The sequence below is a fragment of the Xiphophorus couchianus genome, chromosome 2 (assembly GCF_001444195.1).
Source record: "Xiphophorus couchianus chromosome 2, X_couchianus-1.0, whole genome shotgun sequence".
Taxonomy (NCBI): Eukaryota; Metazoa; Chordata; class Actinopteri; order Cyprinodontiformes; family Poeciliidae; genus Xiphophorus; species Xiphophorus couchianus.
In genome coordinates, this window is record NC_040229.1 from 18,624,943 (window position 1) to 18,646,876 (window position 21,934).

At 36.8% G+C, this 21,934-nt stretch overlaps 1 protein-coding gene across 3 annotated transcripts in view; it reads right to left on the minus strand.

Annotated features, from left to right (window-relative positions):
- The window catches only part of furinb (furin (paired basic amino acid cleaving enzyme) b), a 123,254-nt gene that overhangs the window by 17,585 nt on the left and 83,735 nt on the right, over nt 1-21,934 (minus strand). For all 3 annotated transcript variants that reach the window (XM_028034830.1, XM_028034840.1, XM_028034848.1), the window contains 3 exons: nt 16,849-16,937; nt 9,569-9,741; nt 1,816-2,028 (listed from right to left, as the gene is read on the minus strand). In XM_028034830.1, coding sequence (XP_027890631.1) covers nt 1,816-2,028; nt 9,569-9,741; nt 16,849-16,937 — 475 coding nt within the window. The remainder of the gene's footprint in view (nt 1-1,815; nt 2,029-9,568; nt 9,742-16,848; nt 16,938-21,934) is intronic.

Consider the following 21,934-nt stretch of genomic DNA (forward strand, 5'->3'; position numbering starts at 1 on the left):
CAGTCTTAGTTTTCTGCAACACAAGTTACAAGTGTTTAGCCTGTATGCAAAACAAACAAGCAAACAAAAATCTGCTGTACGTAGTTTCTTCTGACCAGAGCATCTTCTCCTTTACTGAAAACTCCATGAATTTCACATATGAAAATGATAAGAAAAAAACATGTACCACCTAAAAAATGCATGTGGTGCGCACAAGTTTTCACTTGTAATTTGGATGATAAGCTAAAGAGTTCTATGAAAGGCTTAAAGCATGGAAAATTATTTCATAACCTAGCGAAGCATTAAGCTAATCCACAACTTCAACCCTACTGTGTGTGTTCTTGGTTTTATTATGCTGTTTGCTCACTAATGATCTCAACCAAAGCTCTAAGGCCTTCGTACAACATCCGTATTTATGCTGAGCTTAAATTACGCACAGGTGGGCTTAAATTACTTATCTCCAAGAGGCATTTGGATTTTTTTTACTGATATTTGAGTAAAGTAAAGGATAAACACAGACTTCTCAGATTCTTTTATGAAAAATGTTTTGGAAACCACATATATTGCCCTTCTACTTCACACCATGCATTACTTGGTGGTGGTCGATAATGTGCCATTTTCATATGATACTGGCATTTACAACTGATTTTGATGCAATAATCAAGCCTGAAGTAAAGTTGTGCAGAATGAGAGATTTTCTGTGACCGGTTTATCGTTGCAGTGTCTGTTACAGCTACAACAGCCCCAGTTTCAGGGTGTGTATATTCACTAAATATTTTCAGCCTCCACAGGCACACTTGGCCATAAAAGCTCTGTGATTCTGACTAATTTAATTATGCAAACAAAAGCCAGGGGACTTTCTTAAAATAACATTATTACGATGATTATGATTAAGCTTTTTATTTAACACAATGTCTTTAAGATTTTTTTAAGCATCTATGTGGTAACCTGGTGGTGTGGTTGTGCAATAATCATCACACCTAATAGCAAAAGTGTTTCTCTTTGTTCAGCTTTGCTCAAGCATGTGTCAGTGCCCTCTATGTTGTTCAGCTTTCAACCCTGATCCAAAGGCATGAATGTTAGGCTAATTGGACAACCTAAACTGCCTTTATAGTGTGAGAGAGTCTGCATGGTTCTGTCCTTGTGTCTTTGTGAGTGAGGAAACTATCAGTGATTTTCTGACTTACTAGAAGAAGGTGTGATTTAAAATTTTTTCTTTTCTTATGAAATAACAGGTCACTAAATCCCAACCCCAAATGATCCGCTGGATTGCTGTGGAAGCCCCCATTGCAACTGCGGCAATCACACCAACACTGGGATCATAAATACCAGTGTTAGACAAAGAGACGTGGCATGAAATAACTTTCAGAACAGACACCAGCAGCCTCACAGTTGCAAAATCAAGTCAGTGCTGCTTCACCTCTTGAAAACAAGTTTAATTTCACCTGTTTTGATGAAGTGCATTTGTTTGCCTGCAGCTGCCCTTTGGTGTATTTTGGATAAAAAAAGGAAGATTCATAGCTGTTTCATGTTATTCTGATCCCTGGAGGCAAGCCTTTCATCAGTTGAAAAGCAGCTTGAAAGAAGCATGTGACATTTTCAGGGTTTGTCCGCTCTCCTTGTTGGATGTGATGCATCAGACGCTCTGATTTCTGACAGCTTGATGCTTATTTACAACATGACAGACAAAGGTTTCATGTGAAAATACGCTTCAAAAAACTTCAATTTATGATGCATCTGTGTCAGTGTTTGGTGGGCATACAGTTTCTTTTAGATTGGCAACACAACAGCTAATGCATAGACGATTTTAGGGAGCAGAAGCGTGCTTGCACTCACTATCTGTTTCTCCCCTGGATTCCCAGAGCTAAAGGTTGTAGCCAGGGTGGAGGAGCAGGGTTCACTGTACCACGGCACATTGCCCGACTCTGTGGTGCTGCTGATGGACAGCGTGTAAATGCTGTTGGTGTAGCCGTCACAGTTGCAGCTGTCCTGTTCGCGGCCACCGTTGCCTGAAGCCCAGACGAAGATGGAGCCCAGTCCACCGCGTCCCTGCGGTAGAAAAACATAAAAGAAAACCTTGATATAGTTAAAACCCAACAAACAGAAAGAAACTAACAAAGGCTCGCTGAGGTGTGGAAAGCTGCCTTTGACAAAGACGTTTATCTCACTGCCCAAATGGCATTCCATATCTGAGCTTTCTTTAGAAACTCTAAAACACTGGAGGTGCAGATCCATGTCAAAAATTTCAGATAGCAAACATGGCGATTGTAATTGCGACACGTGCTCAAGCTGATTGAGATTGTGAATACATGACAGCATCATTTTAACTGAAGCATTGCTCAGTTTAAGATATACATACAGTAAAGGCCAAATTCCTCTGGCAGATTTCAAAATAATCAGTGAAAATCATGAAAATTACATAAATCAAACAATTGTTAGATATATTTGTTAATCAGCTTTTCGTATGTTTCCACTGGTATTTTGATAATTTGGACAATTTCTTTGTTGCTGAGCTCAAATTATTTGAGGTTGGAAGACCTGCTTACCATCACCCTAATGTTTAACTCTCTCCACAGATTCTCCATCAGGTTCAAGTTTGGATTCTGGCTAGGACGCTTCGAAATGTCATGAAGAAATATGTTAGTAAAATCAAGTGATTACACAAAACCTAAATCTGCCAGTGGAATGAATATTTTTGTGCTTCTCTATATCTGCATGTATTTCATTTCATATAGTTTTCATCAGCAGGCTTGGAGACGGTAATGATGTATCAAAAAGAAATGTGATTTTCAAGCATTTTTTGAACAAAGACCATTTCTTATCTTTGTAGCAGTGCCACGATTAAGTGGGTTTATTTGTTCCAAGACATACACCACCTTGCTTCATGTACTCGTCTCCACCGGATTAATTTAAGCTCTGTGACAGGATTGATTTACTTATTATGAAACACAAATGACATTGAACTGCAGACAGTTCTGTGTCTCTATTTTATTCATTTCGTCTCCAGTTGGTTTTCTTGCTTATCTCGAAGGCAGAAGTCTCCCTGCTCACCTCTTTCACTGCTGACCTTCTGCACCTCAAAATATTGCTGATTGTTACCAGAGACCAGTTGTTGCCGAGTGTCCCTGAGGCCCGAATGGAGACGAAAACATTGAGTATCAGGGCACCAGATGTCAGGGCGCAGAAACAGCCTTAGGGCTGGAGACTGACCTCAGTATCCCTTTGCTGAAGTTAATGCTTATTTTCCAAAAGATTTTGATTAGTTCAACAATATTTGCTGTCTGATTTGATTCTAAATATATATTCGACTAAATAGTACAGTATATAATTGTGTGGCTACAAAATTACATAAAAAATAGCTTTTCTTTTATTATTTGTTTCATCCTTTTCTAAAAAAATGATTTCAATAATGCAACTATACTGAATATTTTATTGTGTGAAAACAGGAATGCAGGTAGACAAATATTCACAAGAATGACTTGTAACCTAAAAAAAAAAACGTCTTCTTTCTCTAACAGTTCAGCTAAAGAACAATACTAAATATCAATGTCCATTGAACCTTTTCACATTTTGTTACATCGCAAACACAAACTCTAATGAACTGAGTTGACAGACAAAATAGCACATTAATAGGAAATGGATTGTTTGCACTTTTACCAAATAAAAATATGAAAAAATAGCTTTGCATGAGCTGTTGCCATGCAGCAAGAAAGTCCTGGGTTTGATTCCCGGCCCGGGGTCTTTCTGCATGGAGTTTGAATATTCTCCCTGTGCATGTGTGGGTTCTCTCCGAGCACTCCGGCTTCCTCCCACAGTCCAAAAACATGACTATTAGGTAAATTGTTCTCTTTAAATTCTCCCTACATGTGAGCGTGTGTGTGTGCATCAGGGGTCTCAAACTCCAGTCCTCGAGGGCTGCAGTCCTGCAACTTTTAGATGTGCCTCTGCTGCACCACACCTGAAAAGAATAATTAGGTCATTAGCAAGGCTCTGGAGAACTGATCTACACAAGCAGGAGGTAATTAAGCCATTTCATTCCAGTGTTTTGTACCTGTGGCACATCAAAAAACTGCAGGACTGTGGCCCCTGAGGACTGGAGTTTGAGACCCCTGGTGTGCATGGTTATTAGTCTCTGTGTTGCCCTGCGACAGACTGGCTACCTGTCCAGTGTGACCCCGCCTCTCAGCTGGAACGTTAGCTAGAGATAGACACCAGCAGCCCTCCCGACCCCTCTAAGGGACAAGGGTGTACAGAAAATGGATGGATGGATGGATGGATAGCTTTGCATGTGTTTTCAGCCACCTATGTTCTAGTACACTTAAATAAAATTCAGCATATCTTAATTACTGAAAAATAATTGAGAGCCAAGAATCATTGGCCCTCAAGAATCCCATCCTAACTCAAGAGTAGATGCACAGATCCACAACTCAGGTGGGATAATCTGTTGACAGGACAACCACCAGCCATTAACTCAGGTAACATGGCCTTCATGGAAGACTTACAAAGACGCATACTGTTGTTGAAAAAGAAAGCCAGAGCTACAACTGGTTTGATGAAATTGATCTGTTAGAACAGCCAAAGCAAAGTCAGAACCTACATTTATCTGAGAGACTGTGGCAAGGCTTGAAAATGTATCCTGTAGGCACTCTCTATTCGATATGCCTGAACATGAATGAGCAAATATTTCATTCCCTTTATGTGCAAAGCTGGATGAAACCAACTATTAAAGACTTTGAGGTGTAATGGCAGTGAAAATAGTAGGATAGGATTTCTGAATATATCATGCCCTTCAGAATTTTATTGGCAAGAAATTAGAAAACTTCTACTTTATATAGAAGTATGCAGAGGTTTGTATTTGCCTATGAAATGACATCACATTAAAATACACTGAGGTTTGTGGTTTTAATGTAACCAAATGCAAAAGGTTCAAGGACTATGACTACGTATGAAAGGCAGAGTACATGTAATACTATCTCCAGAAGTGATCAAGATCAACAACGAAAAAAAAAGAAAAACAAAAGGAATTCACACTAAACAGGGAGAAAAAATGCAGTTGTCAGTGGGTATGCTTGTCTAGTTACCAAAGATTTACTTCCTTATCAGTGCTGCTATGACGCTGTTTTTTCTGGCACATTTAATCAGTAAAATGTTAAGCTCATAAGTCTACAAAGAGACCTTAATTGGACCCGAAGACAGATTTTAAATGAGCTGGTACAAGCCTTTTTATTTTTTTTATAAGAATTATCCATTTAATTTTCTTAATTGATTCCTACACCCCCGTCTCACAAATGATCTCTCTTTAGAAGATGGGATAAATGAGCTTTTGCTGAGTGTTGTGTGCAGTCTCCATCGAACGGGATGGTCACACCAGACTGTACATAACACTCCTAAACCGTCCAGCTCAATTTATGACCTGGCGCCGCCTTTTGCTGCGGTTTACAGATACCCAGATGAGAACATTTTAGCGCCAGCCGTTATCTCGCTGCCAGGAGAACACACACTGAACCAGAGGGCTCCTGTTGTTTTCCTGTCAGGTAATTTATCTCCACTAACACGTCATAATATGTGGCGGTGCACACATTTGCGGATGTGTACTATGAGTCATACGTTGCCACGGAAAATTTGCAGTTTCTCTCATTTGCATGACAATTATCATTGCCTTTGAATCTCACTCCTTCATCAGCTTTGTTTCTGTTTTCTCCCATCTCATCTTTCTCATTTAGCTGATCTGCTAATGGTCTTTGATGTTGTAAGCTTGACACATGAGGAATGATGACATTAGACTTGGGTAATAGGCTCAAACTCTTTCATATCTAATTCTGCTGAAGCCTATGGAGTCAATGAGAAATGAACAAATTCACCTTGAGTTTGTCCTCCTCCTGAGGAAAGTAGTGTGATTAAAGTGTGGAAATTCTGCATGTCTTCTCTGATATTTCTAAGGTAAAATAAAAATTACTTTAATATTTCTGAAAATAAAACTTTATGACAACTCTCTTGCCGAGGAGAGAGTTTCTATATTTCTGGATTAAATTTATAAGGTGCCTTTCAACGGTATTCATTTCCTCTGAACTTTTCCTCAATTTGTAATGTGTGACATACCAATACACCAATGTAATAGACCATAACAAAGTGCTATATCATTTTGAAGACAAGGGGAAATTACACACAAGTTTTGGAACAATTTTTGCAAGTCTGAATAGTGTGGCATGTACTATTGAACTAGTAAAACATGGTGGTGCCTTCACGTGAATGAAGGCACCACAAGGAAACTATTCTGAGTTAATTGAAAGATTGATGGAACTAAATGCAGGGCAATAGTTTAGACTGGGATGGGGTTCCAATTCCAGCAGGACAGCAATGTTACAAATACAGCAAGAGCCATAATGGACTGGGTTTAATCAAAGTATATCAGGTGATAGGATTAGCCTAGTCAAATTCCAAATTTGACTAGGCTAATCCTACAGAAATGGCACAAACATAACAAACCAAATGACCTTAAACACATTATACCTACATCGACTCTTCTTCGGCAGAAAACCTAAGTTACCGATATATGTTGCAAAGAAGAATGGAGAGAAAAGTTACTTTCAAGATGTGCACAGATAGAGACAAACCCCAAAAGATTGGAACCTGGAATTGCAACAAAATTGCAACTTCGATGAATACAAAGGATTCCCACACTGTTCAGATTTTTATTTGTAAAAATCCCTACTCCATTTTCTTTCCCTGCCTTTATCTGATATTTTGTGTGGGTCCATCATAAAAAAAAAATAAATCGGAATACAATACAACGCGGCTGAAATGTGTAAAAATGTGAAAAATTCAAGGGGATTAAAACTCTTGCAAGGCTCTACATATCTGCAACATGAAGCTGCTATTTTTGGTGTCGTGGTGAACTGTGTTTTAAATAATGTTATTTTTCTTCTTAAACAATTCAGATTATATTTGCTGCTTATAACAACTATTTATGCAAACAAATACTCAACAACCTCCAAGCACTCACCTCAATAATTAATTTTTGCAGAGAGCAAATTCAGAAGGAAACAGCTTGAACTACAGATTAATAATTGAGTTTTACACAAGACTGTCGTTGATGTCAACAAATAGATTTTATTTATACACCATGAGGTATATAAAAAGTGACCCAACATGACCAATAACATTTGTCTGTTTGACCATGTTAATTGTGAAATAGAGCACATGCGTTGCCAAGATAAGACAGGTGGGAAACCATGTTAAAAATGAATAAGAACAGAATGCAGTGATCTGTAGATGAATCAGGTTCCTGCAATATGATGAAACATCTGTGGAAGTTTCAACTGCAGAAGCTTATTTATAATAATTAAAATTTTATGTGTGAATTCATCCTGAGCCTCCCAGAGCATGTTTACTACTGTGTTGCATCACCTCCCGTTTTAACAGCCCCTCACTATTTCTTTGGAAACTAAGAAGACCCTCTGCTGTTTGCTGCTATCCTCGCCTCCCAACTGTGAATAATTTTGTATTTCACTATGCAAATGGAGCTGCTTAAAGGGGTGTTAAGCACTGATTCTTGGATGTGAATGCCCTGTAGGATGGCTCCCGCCCTTCGGTTTGTCTTTAGTCGTGGCTGACTGGACTGCAGTGTTGGCCCTAAAGTTCAGCAGGTAAGCTAACCATCTTACCTGCTGTTCATGCATAGCCAAGCTGTCACTCAGTGGGGGCGGTGATTAATGTGAGCGGCTTGCTGACTTAACTCTAACTTGTGTTCATAACTTCTCTTTTCTTTGTAGGATTAGGGCCTTATGATACAACTTTTCTTCATGTAAGACTTAATTACCTCTTGCTTGCAGTTTGTTTAAGTAGTCTAAAGAAGTGGCAGACATTATTGTTCTTGGAACCAGGGGACGCAATTATAACAGGGTCTACACTTTCTACCCCTCGCTGTTACTGTTACTGTTCTTCTCTATAAAGGCCAGAAGCTGAAGGGTGATAACTGCTCCTTTATGTGGATTTGGAAAGATGAATACATTTTTTGTACCTGAAGTTACGGTCGCTTTTTAGCTGTACTTACATGATGAGTCAAGTACTCTTTCATGGTACCTTATTTTTTGTTGTAATGTAGCCATTTGGATATCTAATCCACAATAAGCAGACCTGTAACAGATCTTTACAGTATAAGTTTCATAGTTTTACAAACACAAATATCTAGAGGCCATTGGTGTATATACTGTATATATATATATATATATATATACAAAGGCTTAAAATTAATTGTGTAGGGATCAAGCTGGACAGGTGGACAGATGGATGAACTGTCAAACAGACTAATATCGACAGACAAATCAATCAATCAATCAATCAATCAATCAATCAATCAATCAATCAATCAATCAATCAATCAATCAATCAATCAATCAAGTTTATTTGTCTAGCTAATTTCAGCAACAAGGCAATTTAATGTTCTTTACGACATAAAAACAGATGACATCTAAAAAATTTATACTTGTTTTCTTTCCAATTAAACACTTGTCACCATCTGATTTTCTATCATCCCTGCAATTAATATTTACATATAAAAAAAACCAGGTACAGCAGGTTGTTTGGTTGGTCACTGAAGAAAAAAACAGGCAGTTTTGCGTGAATAAATTCAAGATCTATCAGATGTAGAAAAAGCTGTCATTACGGCAACTAGGTGCATCGTTAATGCATAAAAGCATTTTGATTGGAGCAATCTATTTTTAGAACTGCAGACATTTCTCATGCACAGTCTGTAGTCTGGGACAGTTTTTTTCAGATTCAGCTTTCTTTTTTCATTCTTACTCAGTCCTAGTAAACAAATAAAATGAAATGCCACACTTTTCCATCTTTCTTTACGAGGGTGTAGGAAGCCTGTATGAACACATAAACCCTGTTTTTCTTTATGGTTTTTATGATATGCCCTCTCATCCTGTTTTGGGGCTGTAATATGATGTTTTTAAGCATTTTAGCTTATTCGCAGTCTGGAACACTCATATATCTGTTCCCTTGTAAGCCAAAAGGTTTCAATGTGCAGCAGCGTTTGATTGCAGGTAAGACAACTTTTCATTGAAACTTTTCTAAAACTGTTGATTGTAAGCAACATTATTGGATTCATGTTTCCTCTTATGGAAGCGTTTCAAGTTACCTGTATGGATGCAGTAATGATCTGTGTTCACTGACACAGTTTTTCAGAAGTGTTCGTTAGACAATGCAGTGATTTCATGTCCAGAATTTTGTCAGAATCTGATGCAATGTTGCGCAAGAGCCAGAACTCTGGAACCAATCAGTTCTCTGAATATTTTATTGGCGAATAGTTCATATTGCTATTTTATGTTTCAGATATTCATCTTCATTTAGTAAATGAAACTCTTCAAACATCTATCACTTAAAAATTCAATCTTCTGTGATCCACTTTTATACCCAATTAAGTTACTTACCCATTTGTCACTGAATTTCAAATTCATCTTGAGATGTTTTACCATCTGCAGCTTCAGCTTTTTGTAAAATTTGTAGCTGGAATTAAATCTAAAATGTTTTAAGCTATTATATAAATTTGCGTTACAGTTTCACAAGTTATGTACAAACCAACCTTGGTTATGCCTTGAAGAAAAGCCTCCATTGCCAGTTTGGCAGGGCCATCTAGTGACTTGCCATCATCCTCCGGGCCCCAGCTGGCACTGTAGATGTGGATGTGCTGAGGGTTAAGGCTTAGGGAATGAGCTTCCACCACATCTGTCACTTCCCCATCCAACATACGAACTCCTGTGGAAAAAATTAAAAACAGAAAATGTCCTGCAGGTAAGGTGAGGTTTCTTAACTATGTAGACAAGGATGTGCATTTTCTGCATAGTTAAGAAAAGGCACAAATGAAATTTTATGCTAAGTCATCCATGCGAAACACTAAGGGATACTTTGACTATGGATATTCTTTAGATGTCCATGTCTAATCATTTGGTTTCCAAAGTTCAGTAATATTACTTCATGGTCAGAGCTGGACATTTTTATTGATGCATTTATTTCTTGGAGAGTGGATAATTTCACCTGCCTTATCAAAACCGCCTTGGGAAATTAGTGGGTTGCTCAAAATGCTGCTGTGATGTTTCTGACGAAGTTACCTATGCTTTCTCAAGTCACACTGCTTTCTGTCCTGCTATACTGGCTACATGCATTTCAGAGTACAGTCTCATGAGATCTTGGTGCTTCCTAAATTTCTAATTTGACAAGCATTGGCATGCATCTCAGAAGCCTTACATCAGTATGCATCTAACATTTCACTGAGATATTTGTGATGAGGGTCTGCTGGTTAGGTTACGTACAAGGCCGAGAAATAAAAGTGACATAGCCTTTGCAGCAATAGCCCAAAGAGTCAAGTCCTGTTGAGTTTGAGAACTGTTTAGTTTTTCAAAATGCTACAAAAATACACCGTATTTCAAAATTGCTGAACTATTTATTATTTACGGATGTTCTATCGAATTTCAAGACACCTTTGCAGCTCATACTGGCCGTAATAAAGCAAGAGAGAGCAAAGATTTTCAGCAAATATCATGAAGGTTACAACTTGCTTTGTTTCATCCTTCTGAATTTTCAACATCTGCCATAAAACTCGCCAGGAAGTTGATAGCTTTTTTGAAAATCTCAGAAGCAAGGTAAAGATCTACATTCTCCAGGAAAAACATACAAAATGTGCCCCAGGAATGTTGTGTATCCTAGCTGTGCTAATTGTTAATAGAAGACGGCTGAAAATGCAACTGCACAATATTTGTATTTATTTTAAGACATTTGTAAAACCTTGTTTTACAGTAAATACTTCCTCATAAATACAGTATGACTTCTCTTGTGGTTTGAAAACAAATAATACATGAATGCTCATTGCAGGAAGGCTAAAATTAATATTTCAATGGTGTTCATATTTCTTTTTATATTAGAATTTTTAAAGAGGAATATGAATGGTCTAAACACAGCTACTAGTGAAGGCTTTGCAAAAATTTTAAATTGGACACAAAATTCTGGTGGCTGCTTCTCTACCAACAACAGGAAACAAAAGAATCAAACCGCTGAGGTTTTAATGATTTAGCACACAAGGCTTTCTACTCTGAGGAATACTAACAGAATTTTATCCTCAAACAACAATCCAGCTGTAAAACCAAGGACAACTGTTTCTTCCTACTTAAAAGAAGATACAGCGATACAGGAAGGATAAGAAGACAAATCTGACACACTGCTGACAAAAGAACCACATACAGAGAAACAAGCCGAACCTCCAACGGACCAACATGTCCACAGGGTAGCACTAAATGTCACTTTTCATCATACCTGCACACGTTCTGTGCCTTTGAAGTTCACAGCCTCAGATCACTCCTCTGAACATTAACAGCTGTAGAAAGCCATGAAATGCACCACCCTCAAATAAGGTCCATTACCGGCTTGGGGCTCATGGACATCAGAAGCAACATTATGAGTGATGACGTTCACATTAGAGTTTTTAGATAAAGTAAGCTGGTGGCGAGGCAGACAAGGCAGTAATTTCTCTGCAGGGGTGTAATGCGAGTTTGAACGCTAAAGAGTATGTAAGAAACATAAATGGGTGACATGAAGCGCATTATTTGCTTTGTGATCATTATGCAAGAGCGTTACTGCAAAGTAATGATGATTACTGTCGTAACAATTCCCATCAACATCCTGCATCTTTACAACGCCGTCTCCAGGTGCTGCTGTGTAAGTTCTCTGCAGCTACGCTGAGTCACAGGTAGCAGGTAAGGGTAAAGTGAATGCGTACAGGGGTGTGTCTGTGTGTGTGTGTATGTGCAAATGTAAGGCAAATAAGGACGGAAGGAAGGAGATGCAGAGTAAGTCAAGTAGGGTCAACTGAACATTTTTTGGCCCAAATCACTTATCATCATTATTTCTTAAGGGCAAACACACATTTGAATACTTGGTCAAACCCAAATGCTTCTCTCACAGGTACACACCCGTACACACACCCAAAGTGTCTGGGAGGAAATTGTGGTTGTTTATAAACAATTCATTGACCCTGTGACGTGAACAGATTCACTGAGGAGTAATTTATGAGATCAGGGCTAATGTGTGGTTCTGTCGGGAGATGAATGGTAATGAAGACAAAGAAGGGGAGTTATGAGTAACATCTGTGAGAGGGACTGCTCAGAGCTGCACAGGCTCCACTGAGTCTTGTTGGCTGCCATTTCGGCAGTGACAGATCGCTTCATGACAAAAGTTACTAAAAGCCTCCTTGGAATACTCCATCAAGTGTAAAAATGTTCAGGAAACAAAGCAAACAAAGATGAATGCTTAATTTGTGATTGACATATCATCTCTCTTAATACAGATTGTTCCATGCTGGCAGGTTTATTGCATTTTGAATAAGCGGCTGCACTAAAAGTTTGAGCAGCTTCTTAGGCGGGTGATTTACAGCCAGATGTCCGCAGCATTGTGATTTTTTTTTTTTTGGCATCAGTCACAATTTAAGACACACACTCATCTGTGAGGAACTCAGCTAAACTCTTTGAAAATTTAATTAAGCTTTTATCTAATTAATAAAGAAAGGCATGATGTTTGATCCAAAGACTACAAATACAGTGTTTTTTTTTTATTTTTGGTTGCCCATAAAAGTTTAAGATCCCTAAAGTAACTTTATTTCAGACCAACATAGTCTGAGTAAATATAAAATGCAGTTTTCAAATTATAATTTTATTTTCTAGGCGATAAAAAGGCATCCAATCCAACCAGTTCCCTTGTAAAAAAGTAATGGCTCCAAAAGCGAAGCTGGCTCTTTACCAGCAACAACTATTGTCAAGCATTTACAATAACTGTCTTTAAAATATCACTGGAGGAAATGTTGGCCCTTTTTCTTGCAAATTTTTTGATATTCAGAAACACTAGAGGTTTTTGAGTACGAACCTCTAGTTTAAGCTCACACCATAGCACCGCAATCAGATTTAGGTCCGACCTTTAACTAAGCCACTGCAAAGCCTTCACTTTTTAAAGGAGTCTTGCTGCGGTGGCTTGGATCATTGTCCTGTTCTACAAATAAAGTGCAATTAAACTATCACTACCAAAAAGTACCATAATTATGACGTTCCTTTTCTGAAATGCCATGTTAGCGTTATGTCAGATGTATGTGGATATAAACTTTACAAAAAAGTTTCACATTTTTCTCACTAGTCCACAGATTTTCTTGGAAATCACTGAGTTTTTACTGCCAATTCCACAATGAGCCTTTGTATTTTTTATTTATTTATTTTTTGCTAAGCAATGGTTTTGGAAGTCACAAGTGGGTGCTATTTTTTCCTAGTTTCTGTCTTATTGTTGAATGGTGAACAGTAACATTAACTGAGGCATGCTAGACTTTAGATGTTGGCATAGTTTTTTTTTTTTGCTTGTTTTATTTTGTTACCTGGTGGATTGAATAATTGATGTGCTATTGGAGTAATTTTAATAGCTCAGTCCTGAGAAGGCTCATGACAACTACATGTTTTCTCCTTTGTGTACCGTTATTTAAAAATAGTTTCTAATGTGACGGTTTGGAGCTTAACAAAACAAACCCCAAAAGGCTTAGTTTGAGATGTGTGAGGTTAATCTTAATCTTATTACCAATAACGTATAAACAATATGTTTACATAAATGCAGTAAAACAAACAACACTAGTTTGGTGATCAACAAACACCATCAGACAGAAACTACAGCAGAAACTCATTAGGCTGAGAATTTTATTTGCAGCATCAGTAAAGTCATGATTTATTCAGTCAACAAGCAACTGCTGCATCTCATGATTCGCTGGGCCTCTCAGTGGTAATGGTTTAAGCAATATTCATTGCATCCCACTGCCTTGCTCTGAGGTGCAGTCACACTTCGACTGCTGAAAAATACAATCACACAGTCAGTACTCGGCTCCTATTGCGCATAAGTCACATTAAAGATACCAGCTATAAACGCTACCACTGTGTCGTTAATAAAACCTGAAGAGAGGGAGCTAACTGTGAAAATGTGCGTATACCTAAAGCGTTAGACACCAACCAAGAAATCCCTATCTCTGTGAATTAATGGAAGCCTCAGTGTGCACCTCATCTTTAATTAAATTATAGAAACCTCATTTAATGTAATAATACACTTGTTACTTATGCTGATTAAATACAGTACCAACCATGCTTATTGGCAATCAGAGTGAAGGTGTGTAAAGAGTCTTAAAATATATTCCACAGTTATTGCATTGGGATAATCTCACACTGTAAAAATGTAAAGAAAATAATGTCTGCATTTATTCAATAAGGATAAATATATGCTATATTTAATGGTTGATGTAAGCCTTAATGTTACAAATCCTAACATTAGTTCTGTATAAATCCACCTGATTTATACTGAATAAATATTTGGGAGGCACTCCAGGAAAAAACATTTCCTGTCCAACATTGTAAATGTAAAAGAGATTTTAAAGCTCACTCGGTGTTACTTGGATAAATAAAGTATTAAGAATGTAAACATAAGAGGGTTGTTAAATGCAACAGAAACCTCAACTGGAACTAGTGCTGGGCAATAAAAAATCCTGATAAGATTTTGAAAAACAGAAAATTTCAAACACAATCATAAAAACGGGTTGTAAAATTCAGTGAGACAGATGATAGATATGGCCTAACAGGTTGGACCTGCAGCCACCTTTAGTTTTTTACAAGTTGGAGAAGAGATTGCCAACAAAAGTATGAACTAGATTTGTTTTCATTACTTTCTGGCCTGCCCAAGTTTATTTATACTTTAACAATACTGCAAATGTAAGACAAGAAAGTTTCAATGCTAATCCATAATATGCTGCCATTCTTAAGCTAATTCACTGTTTAGTGAATTAGACAATTTCTGAAAATAAAACAAATCCGTTTTGATTTGATGAATGATTATTACTTATCTTAACTTGTTTTAGGTTTGTACTTAAACTGATTGCTTCTCAGAAACAAAAAAGTGTCATTTGAATCTTTATCATGATAATTAACAAAATTGTTAAATACATAAAAATGTATTGTGATCATGTTTTTTCGATAATACGCAGCCCTATAATCTGTAGTAGGAAGATTTGTAAAGCAGCACAAGTGGTTTACAAACATGCTGGCCAGACTAAGACTGAAAATCAATCAACGAATGTAGTGAGTAGTTCACCCTCTCCAAAGCTAAAAATTAAATAATTTTAAAATGTATTTTGCTATTTTGTTGCAAATTGTGATTAACTGGACAAGAATCCTGCTATAACAAACTAGACTCAGTGCATGCAACTCAGAGATGGCATAGGAGTGGTTAGTCTACATAATGAAGTACTGTGAAATAAGGCTATTATATTCAAAGTACAACTATTTGTTTTATTTTCTTTTTCTAAATTAAGAATTGTTCTTACAGGGCTCCACTTTTATTCTGAAGACAGCCACAGAAAAAAGACCCTGAACAAAAACACCACTGAGTACATGGATAATTTGGCAACAACAGAAGACTGTTATAGGACCAGGCTGGACTGTGTCACACAGATTTTAGTTTCAGACACTAACTACATATTCACTGGTGACCGACAAAACAACTGCTCTGTCTTTCTAGACTGCCAAGAACAATCATAAAGAAGTCAGCACTTCTTTTTAGCACACTTTGGAAAAACTTTGTATTTTTGTCAAATTCTGCAATGAAGATTCATAATTATTACACTATTTTTTATGATAATGACCTCTGTTTCAACTCCAAAAATAATTTATTAAAATATAAATTTACAACAACAGAAAATGTGACGTTCTTTCTGATTTTGACAAAGTCCTAAAAACAGGTAAAACTCACGAGGACTGATTTAGAGAGAATTTTATCATCATGTATTTTATTATCCTTATTCCTGCTCATCTTTTACTGTTTGCATCTGTGTATTTCCATTTGCCACCTACCTGGCTGTGGATTCACTGAAATTCCCCCATGGAGGGACAAAAAGAGTTTTGTTATTTGCTATTGCATCGATTCTTTTCTTATAAATAATATATTTTTTTACAGTGACAAACACTGCAGGTGGGTTTGGAGTAAAACAAAGAATAACAACTCATGCCCACCATTAAGGACAGCAAAGGATGGGTGATGCTCCGGGAAAGCTTTTCTGAGAAAGAGTGTGGGAACCATAGACATGAATACATAGATGGCTCATTGAATACTAATTCCTACATTACGTCGCTGCCAACTTGGATGTGGCAATGGAGTGATGAGGGGTCCCTAATTCCTGTGGACTTGTTTGAATCACTTTGCAGTACAAACTGGATCCACTGGCATTACCTTTCCCTTACAAGAATGAAAGAAAACACAAGTATATGTGTATTTGTCCATAATGACGTAATTTTACGAACAGAATTTCTTTACTTTACGGCCAGTACTGTGAATTCCTGTGATGAAACTAGCTTTTAAACAACCAAGAAAAAATTTCCATGTAGCTAAATTGAACTGATTGTTATTTTCCTAACTTTTTTCATGCTGTGTAGGTTTTCTAATAAGAGAAAGCTAATGAAAAACCATCGTTACCAGGGAAGAATTTTGGAAGGACGGCTCAGTCAGGATCAAAGCTGGAGCTGTTTGTCTTCAGTCTTCTGTTTCACAGCTCAGCTTCATAATGCCGATGTTTAACTATGCTGTAAGGACGCCACAAGTCAGTGCCCCAATATGCTGAAAATATATGTCTTTTCTGAATGTGAAGGAATCATGGATGTATTTTCTATTACACTGTTAGATAATTTGTCTTTTATCAGTGGCTTTAGCCTGTGTGTGTGATATTGTACTACTGAAATAAAAAAAAAGACTTGTTTTAAGGCCTTATGTGTCACTGGTGTTTTGTTAAAACGAATTGCTCTCACTCACCTCCAATTTTTGCGTTAAAGGCCACACCTGTGCCACATATTCCGTTATTGGCTATAGCTGCAACTTCGCCTGCACAACGAGTTCCATGTCTGTTAAAGGAAAAAGAAGATTTTCATGACAAGATAAAAACTGAAGGAATACAATAAAAAAAAACTCTCATATTAATGCTAGATACAGTTCGCAACAAAGGATCTTTGTAAATCCCTGAATTGTGCAAAGCCTTTCAAGAAAAGTGCAAAACGGAAACTTTGCTAGAGATTAAAGACAAACACTGACCCATCGGTTCTTTTGTAGCTGCAGAACTTTTGTTATTTTAGCAATAACAGCACAAAGAGCTTAGACTTTTATGAAGAACATCACAAGTAATTTGAAGCATAAAGGCAGCAAGATTTTTTTTTCTTTATCCAAGACAAAGAAGACAGCAAGAAAGAGTCATATTGTACTGCTGCACAGCATTAAACTTAAAGCTTGCACTGAAGTTATACTGCATGCATAATCCTCAACAAGTGCACATAGCACCATCATCAATCTTCAATCAACTTGCAACATAATATTTCTCATTACTTAATGAGTTGCAGAAGTGGTATGAACTGTAATCTTGTTATGCTATATTTTCAAATACTTTAGTTGCTCTAACAGCTCAAGTTTTTACGAAGTTGATCTGCATATACTAACTTTTGGTTCAGCTTGTGGTGACAAGTGAGCAGAAGAAATGGGTGAATAACACCAAAGGAGTTGTCAAAAAATGCAATAACTGGGAATACTGGATTTTGAATTTGAGTGACATACTTTCAAACAAAGTTTCAACTGTGCCAACTGTGTCGTTTAAAACCTGTGGGATGCAATTTTATTGGTGACTGGTTACTTTATGAGAAATAAAAATGTGAGATCTACATTAAGTACTTGTCAAACATCTCAAATATAAAATATTTACAGGTCTTCTGTTAAACACAAGCAGTTCAGGGAGTTTGTCTTCCAATTTATAGAAGCAAATATAGGAAATCATTTTCTCCATTATGACGGTTTAAGGAGGAATCCTCTTCCAATCAATAAGAACGTTGAGCAAACAAAGAGCTGTCAAAAACTACCTGTCTGGCCATCAGCCATCCAAAATGAAATATTTATTACTAGTGAACTTGAATTATTCAGAGACCTTTATTAAATCTTTCAACCATGAGCTGTAGAGATCAGGCAGGTTTCCAGGACAGAATCCTCTAGCTGTCAGATTCGCCAACAGTTCACAAACAAAACAACAACAACACTGCCTTTAAAGTTTTTGCTGAAAGCTTTGATAAGTTTACGCGTGTTTAAGATTTTTCAGTGGGATAAAAGTGACAGTATCTGATTAAAAAGAGGCTGTCACGTCCTTTTAACAAAGATGTGCTCTGTGAATGTTAATTGAACAAAGCTATGTACATTAACAGTACATTTTAAGATGAGCCAAGAAAATTACCTCCTTATTAGATGAGCCAGAGAACATCACCTCGCCTTTTGTTCTGCCAGCCTCCCTGATGATAAGGCAGAGGACAAAGTCTTTTCTCAGGGTCGGTGTCCAGCTACACCTCCAGCTGGAATCCTGATTAGACTGTACGGCTTGGTGATGTATAATGAACTTCTGAACTCAAAAACCTTTAACCACAGAATTTATTGCTTTAACCTACTGCTCGGTTTTTGTCGAAAACCCAAGAAAAAAAATGTGTGGAAGAAGTAACATCTTTCTGCACTATAATTTAAAATGTCATCTGAGCTGTCAATAAGCAGACGCGTCAAAGGGACTTTTAAAACAAGCAATCAATGTGCATGACAAAGCTTATTTCTTTCTGACATATATGGCCCTACTCAATGAGCTCTGGACATATGACAGAGTGTAATACATCATGGATGCAATTAGAAGCTGATTATTCTCAAACAGAGGTTAAACGTTTCGCTATAAGCTATTTCATACTGCATTAACATCAGCACTTGATAGAGAGTTGACATCTAAACTGAGAACAATCTTTGTTCCCATGGGTAAAATATGTTAGATGGCGAGGACAGTTAACTAGAAGCAAGCAAATGTTTTTAATGAGCGAAAAAGAGAAGGTGGAGAATGTCGATCTTAGTGAAACAGTCTCCAGAACGGGTCTTTTTAGGTCAGGGCATATCCGTGTGTATGGGAAGTGGCAATCAGAGGTTTCAGAGGATACCCGCCTTTTTCCTGTTTAATCAGAGACAGAGACATGCCTACTCACCGGATTTAGAGCCATGGTGGTGGGCCTGATAAATGTCTAGAGTCGTTACAAACTTATCTTCAAAAATAGGACGTTATTACGTGCAAAGATGTGCATAGTGGGCGGTGAATTATGCTTTTCTACAATTTTAAATTTCTACAACTTTTTTTTCTCCACAGAATAAACATGAGCAGGAAAACTTTGTCAGTGGTGGAGTGTATTGATAACAAAATTTCTCAACAGAATGTTAATCTGCTGTCACATTTTTCCTGGCCTGGTTGCATATGTTATTTGTTTACTTACAATTTAAATTAAAGTCAAGTCAAATGAAAATTCTCTAGGGGGATGAAGCATGTACAATTTAAAGTTCTACTCAATAATTAGAAGGTTTTTACATTTTCTAAAAGGAAAAAGAAATTCTCATTTCTCTTCAACATGTGCAATACAGTAATAACAACAAAATCAACATAACAACATGATCCAGTCATTGTAACATCTATGTAATTTTATAGCAGTAGACTATATAAAGTAATTTGGGAATTATACAGCATTTGCTGCATACCAGCATTTTGCTGGATAGTTATTTACTTACTGCTTCATATTTTTATGTCACTGGGACACAAGGCGGATCTGCAGCATCATCATGGGGCTAATAGATTTTTTCTTCCCACTAAGCACGTGTGCACTAAAAACTAGCAGTGCAATGCTGCTCAACATTGGTTTTTGCCTTTATGCAGAAGGGCAGTTTTTATTTATACATTTGTTGTTTGAAAAAGGACAAGTAAAAACAAAGACTTTCTATGTTTCATGTGCAGTGATTGATTTATTTGCAGCTTAAGAATACAAAATGAGTGCAAAAATCAGCTCTCACTTCAAATAATCTCACACTGTTTAGCTATTATTTAGCAAAGGCCACAGAGCTTTCAGTGATGGCCAAAATAATACATACTCATGTAGTGTGACCAGCCAGATGGCTTGTGAATTTGAATTTTCTATTCAGTAGCTCTACAAAGATCTGTAGACTCCAATACTACAACACACTTAATCTTTTTAAGAAATCATCTTTAAATCTTTCAAACCATTCAATACAAAATGTTGGGATTTGACACACAAATGACTCAACCTTATCTGAATCCAAACATGTGGTTTTTCAACATTTCAAACACTAGAAATAACAACTTTCATTGCCTTTCCAAAACGGTAAAATATAATATTTGACCTCCAGTTAAGCGGATCTACCATGGAGTGCTTGGACATGACTAAAAATCCCATGAATTAAGGATCATAACTAAGACACCATATACAGTCAGCACAAAAATATTTATGTTATTGAGATATTTTTTTTTTTTTGTCATTTAATCAAAAATTTGATTCTGATAGAAAATGAGGCAAGCATTTCTGTTCCATTTGTTTTCTATGAAAAGCTGAGTATTATTTACATCCTTCTCAATAATCCTCATAAAAAATCTTTATTGGGATTACACATATCAAGCCCTTCTTATATTTACTAGTTTTTCATGTTTCCATCAGTATTTTCATGATCAATTCATGGTTCCTCTGCACTGTATTGGGGCATCCCAAAATGCTGTGGCTTAACTGTTTAACACATATTTTCGCCATTGCCAAATATTTTTAGCAAGTGCTAATAAAACATTGCAGGAATTACCTCTATAACTCTATACACTTTTCATATGGTTTACCAATAAAATCACAGTTATTGGTCATTGGGGAGTGAGTTATTAGCCTGTTGGGAGGGGGCAGAGTTGATATCCACGTGGTGTCGAGACATTAACCAGATCCAAGAATGAAAGAACCAAAACAGACATTCAAAGTATGTAAACTGGCGCATCAGAACACTGATTTTTGGGTGTCAAGTTTGACAAGGAGCTGATAAATAATATGGATCTGATAAAAAAAGAAGCAGCAGGCTGTATTTCCTCAGAGTCGTTAGAAGGAACCACCTCTCTAGAAAGCCGCCGAGGGTATTCTATCATAGCTCTATTGAAAGTGTGCTCACATACTGTGACACCTCTCAGAAAATGATTGGCTGTTCTGTTCCCACCTTGGAAAAACTTTAGGTATACTACTATCTTTCTGAAGCAGAAAACACACTTAAGAATCAAACACACTGATCTTAAGAAGCACTTAAAAATATATTTTTTACCCAAAGACAAGAAAAAAAAAATCTGAATGTTCCTGAATATTACCCCAGACAGATGTAGAAGTGTGTGATGAATTACTCATGTTAAAACCTTTTCTCATCAGGGGGTGCAATACTGTGATCACAAAGGACTGCTCACAAGTATTTTGTTTAAGTTTGTGCATTTTAAATTGTCATGCGTTAGTGCTCTACGTATCAATAGTGCGGTTATATTCAATACATTAGAACATGTGTTCTGATGAGGTTTGTCAAATTAACGGTAAATTCAACCCTTTTAGCTGGTATTCAGCATATTTTTGATCAAGCCCACATTTTTGTATAAAAAAATATATTGGTGATGACTGAGTGATCCAAGTTGCTTAAATGAATCAATTTTTCAATAATATTCTAATTTATTAAATACAACTGCATATTTAAATAGTTGGATCGAATTCAATGACCCATAAAAGCCCAAAATTGTTTATTCTTAGTGTCTGAGGGATTAAAGCTTACTGAGAACTCTGGACATTTTATTTCATTACCACTGCATAATGGTAATGAAAGAAAAGAGTCAGAAAAATCTGGGCTAATTATAAAAGATAATATCATTTCAATTTCCAGCAATAGAACAGCAATTATAAATATACTTGATGGTCATGCAGTCACAGACTTCATCCCAATACATACACAATACAAAAAAGCTGTATTGTATATGAAGTATACAGTATTATATGTA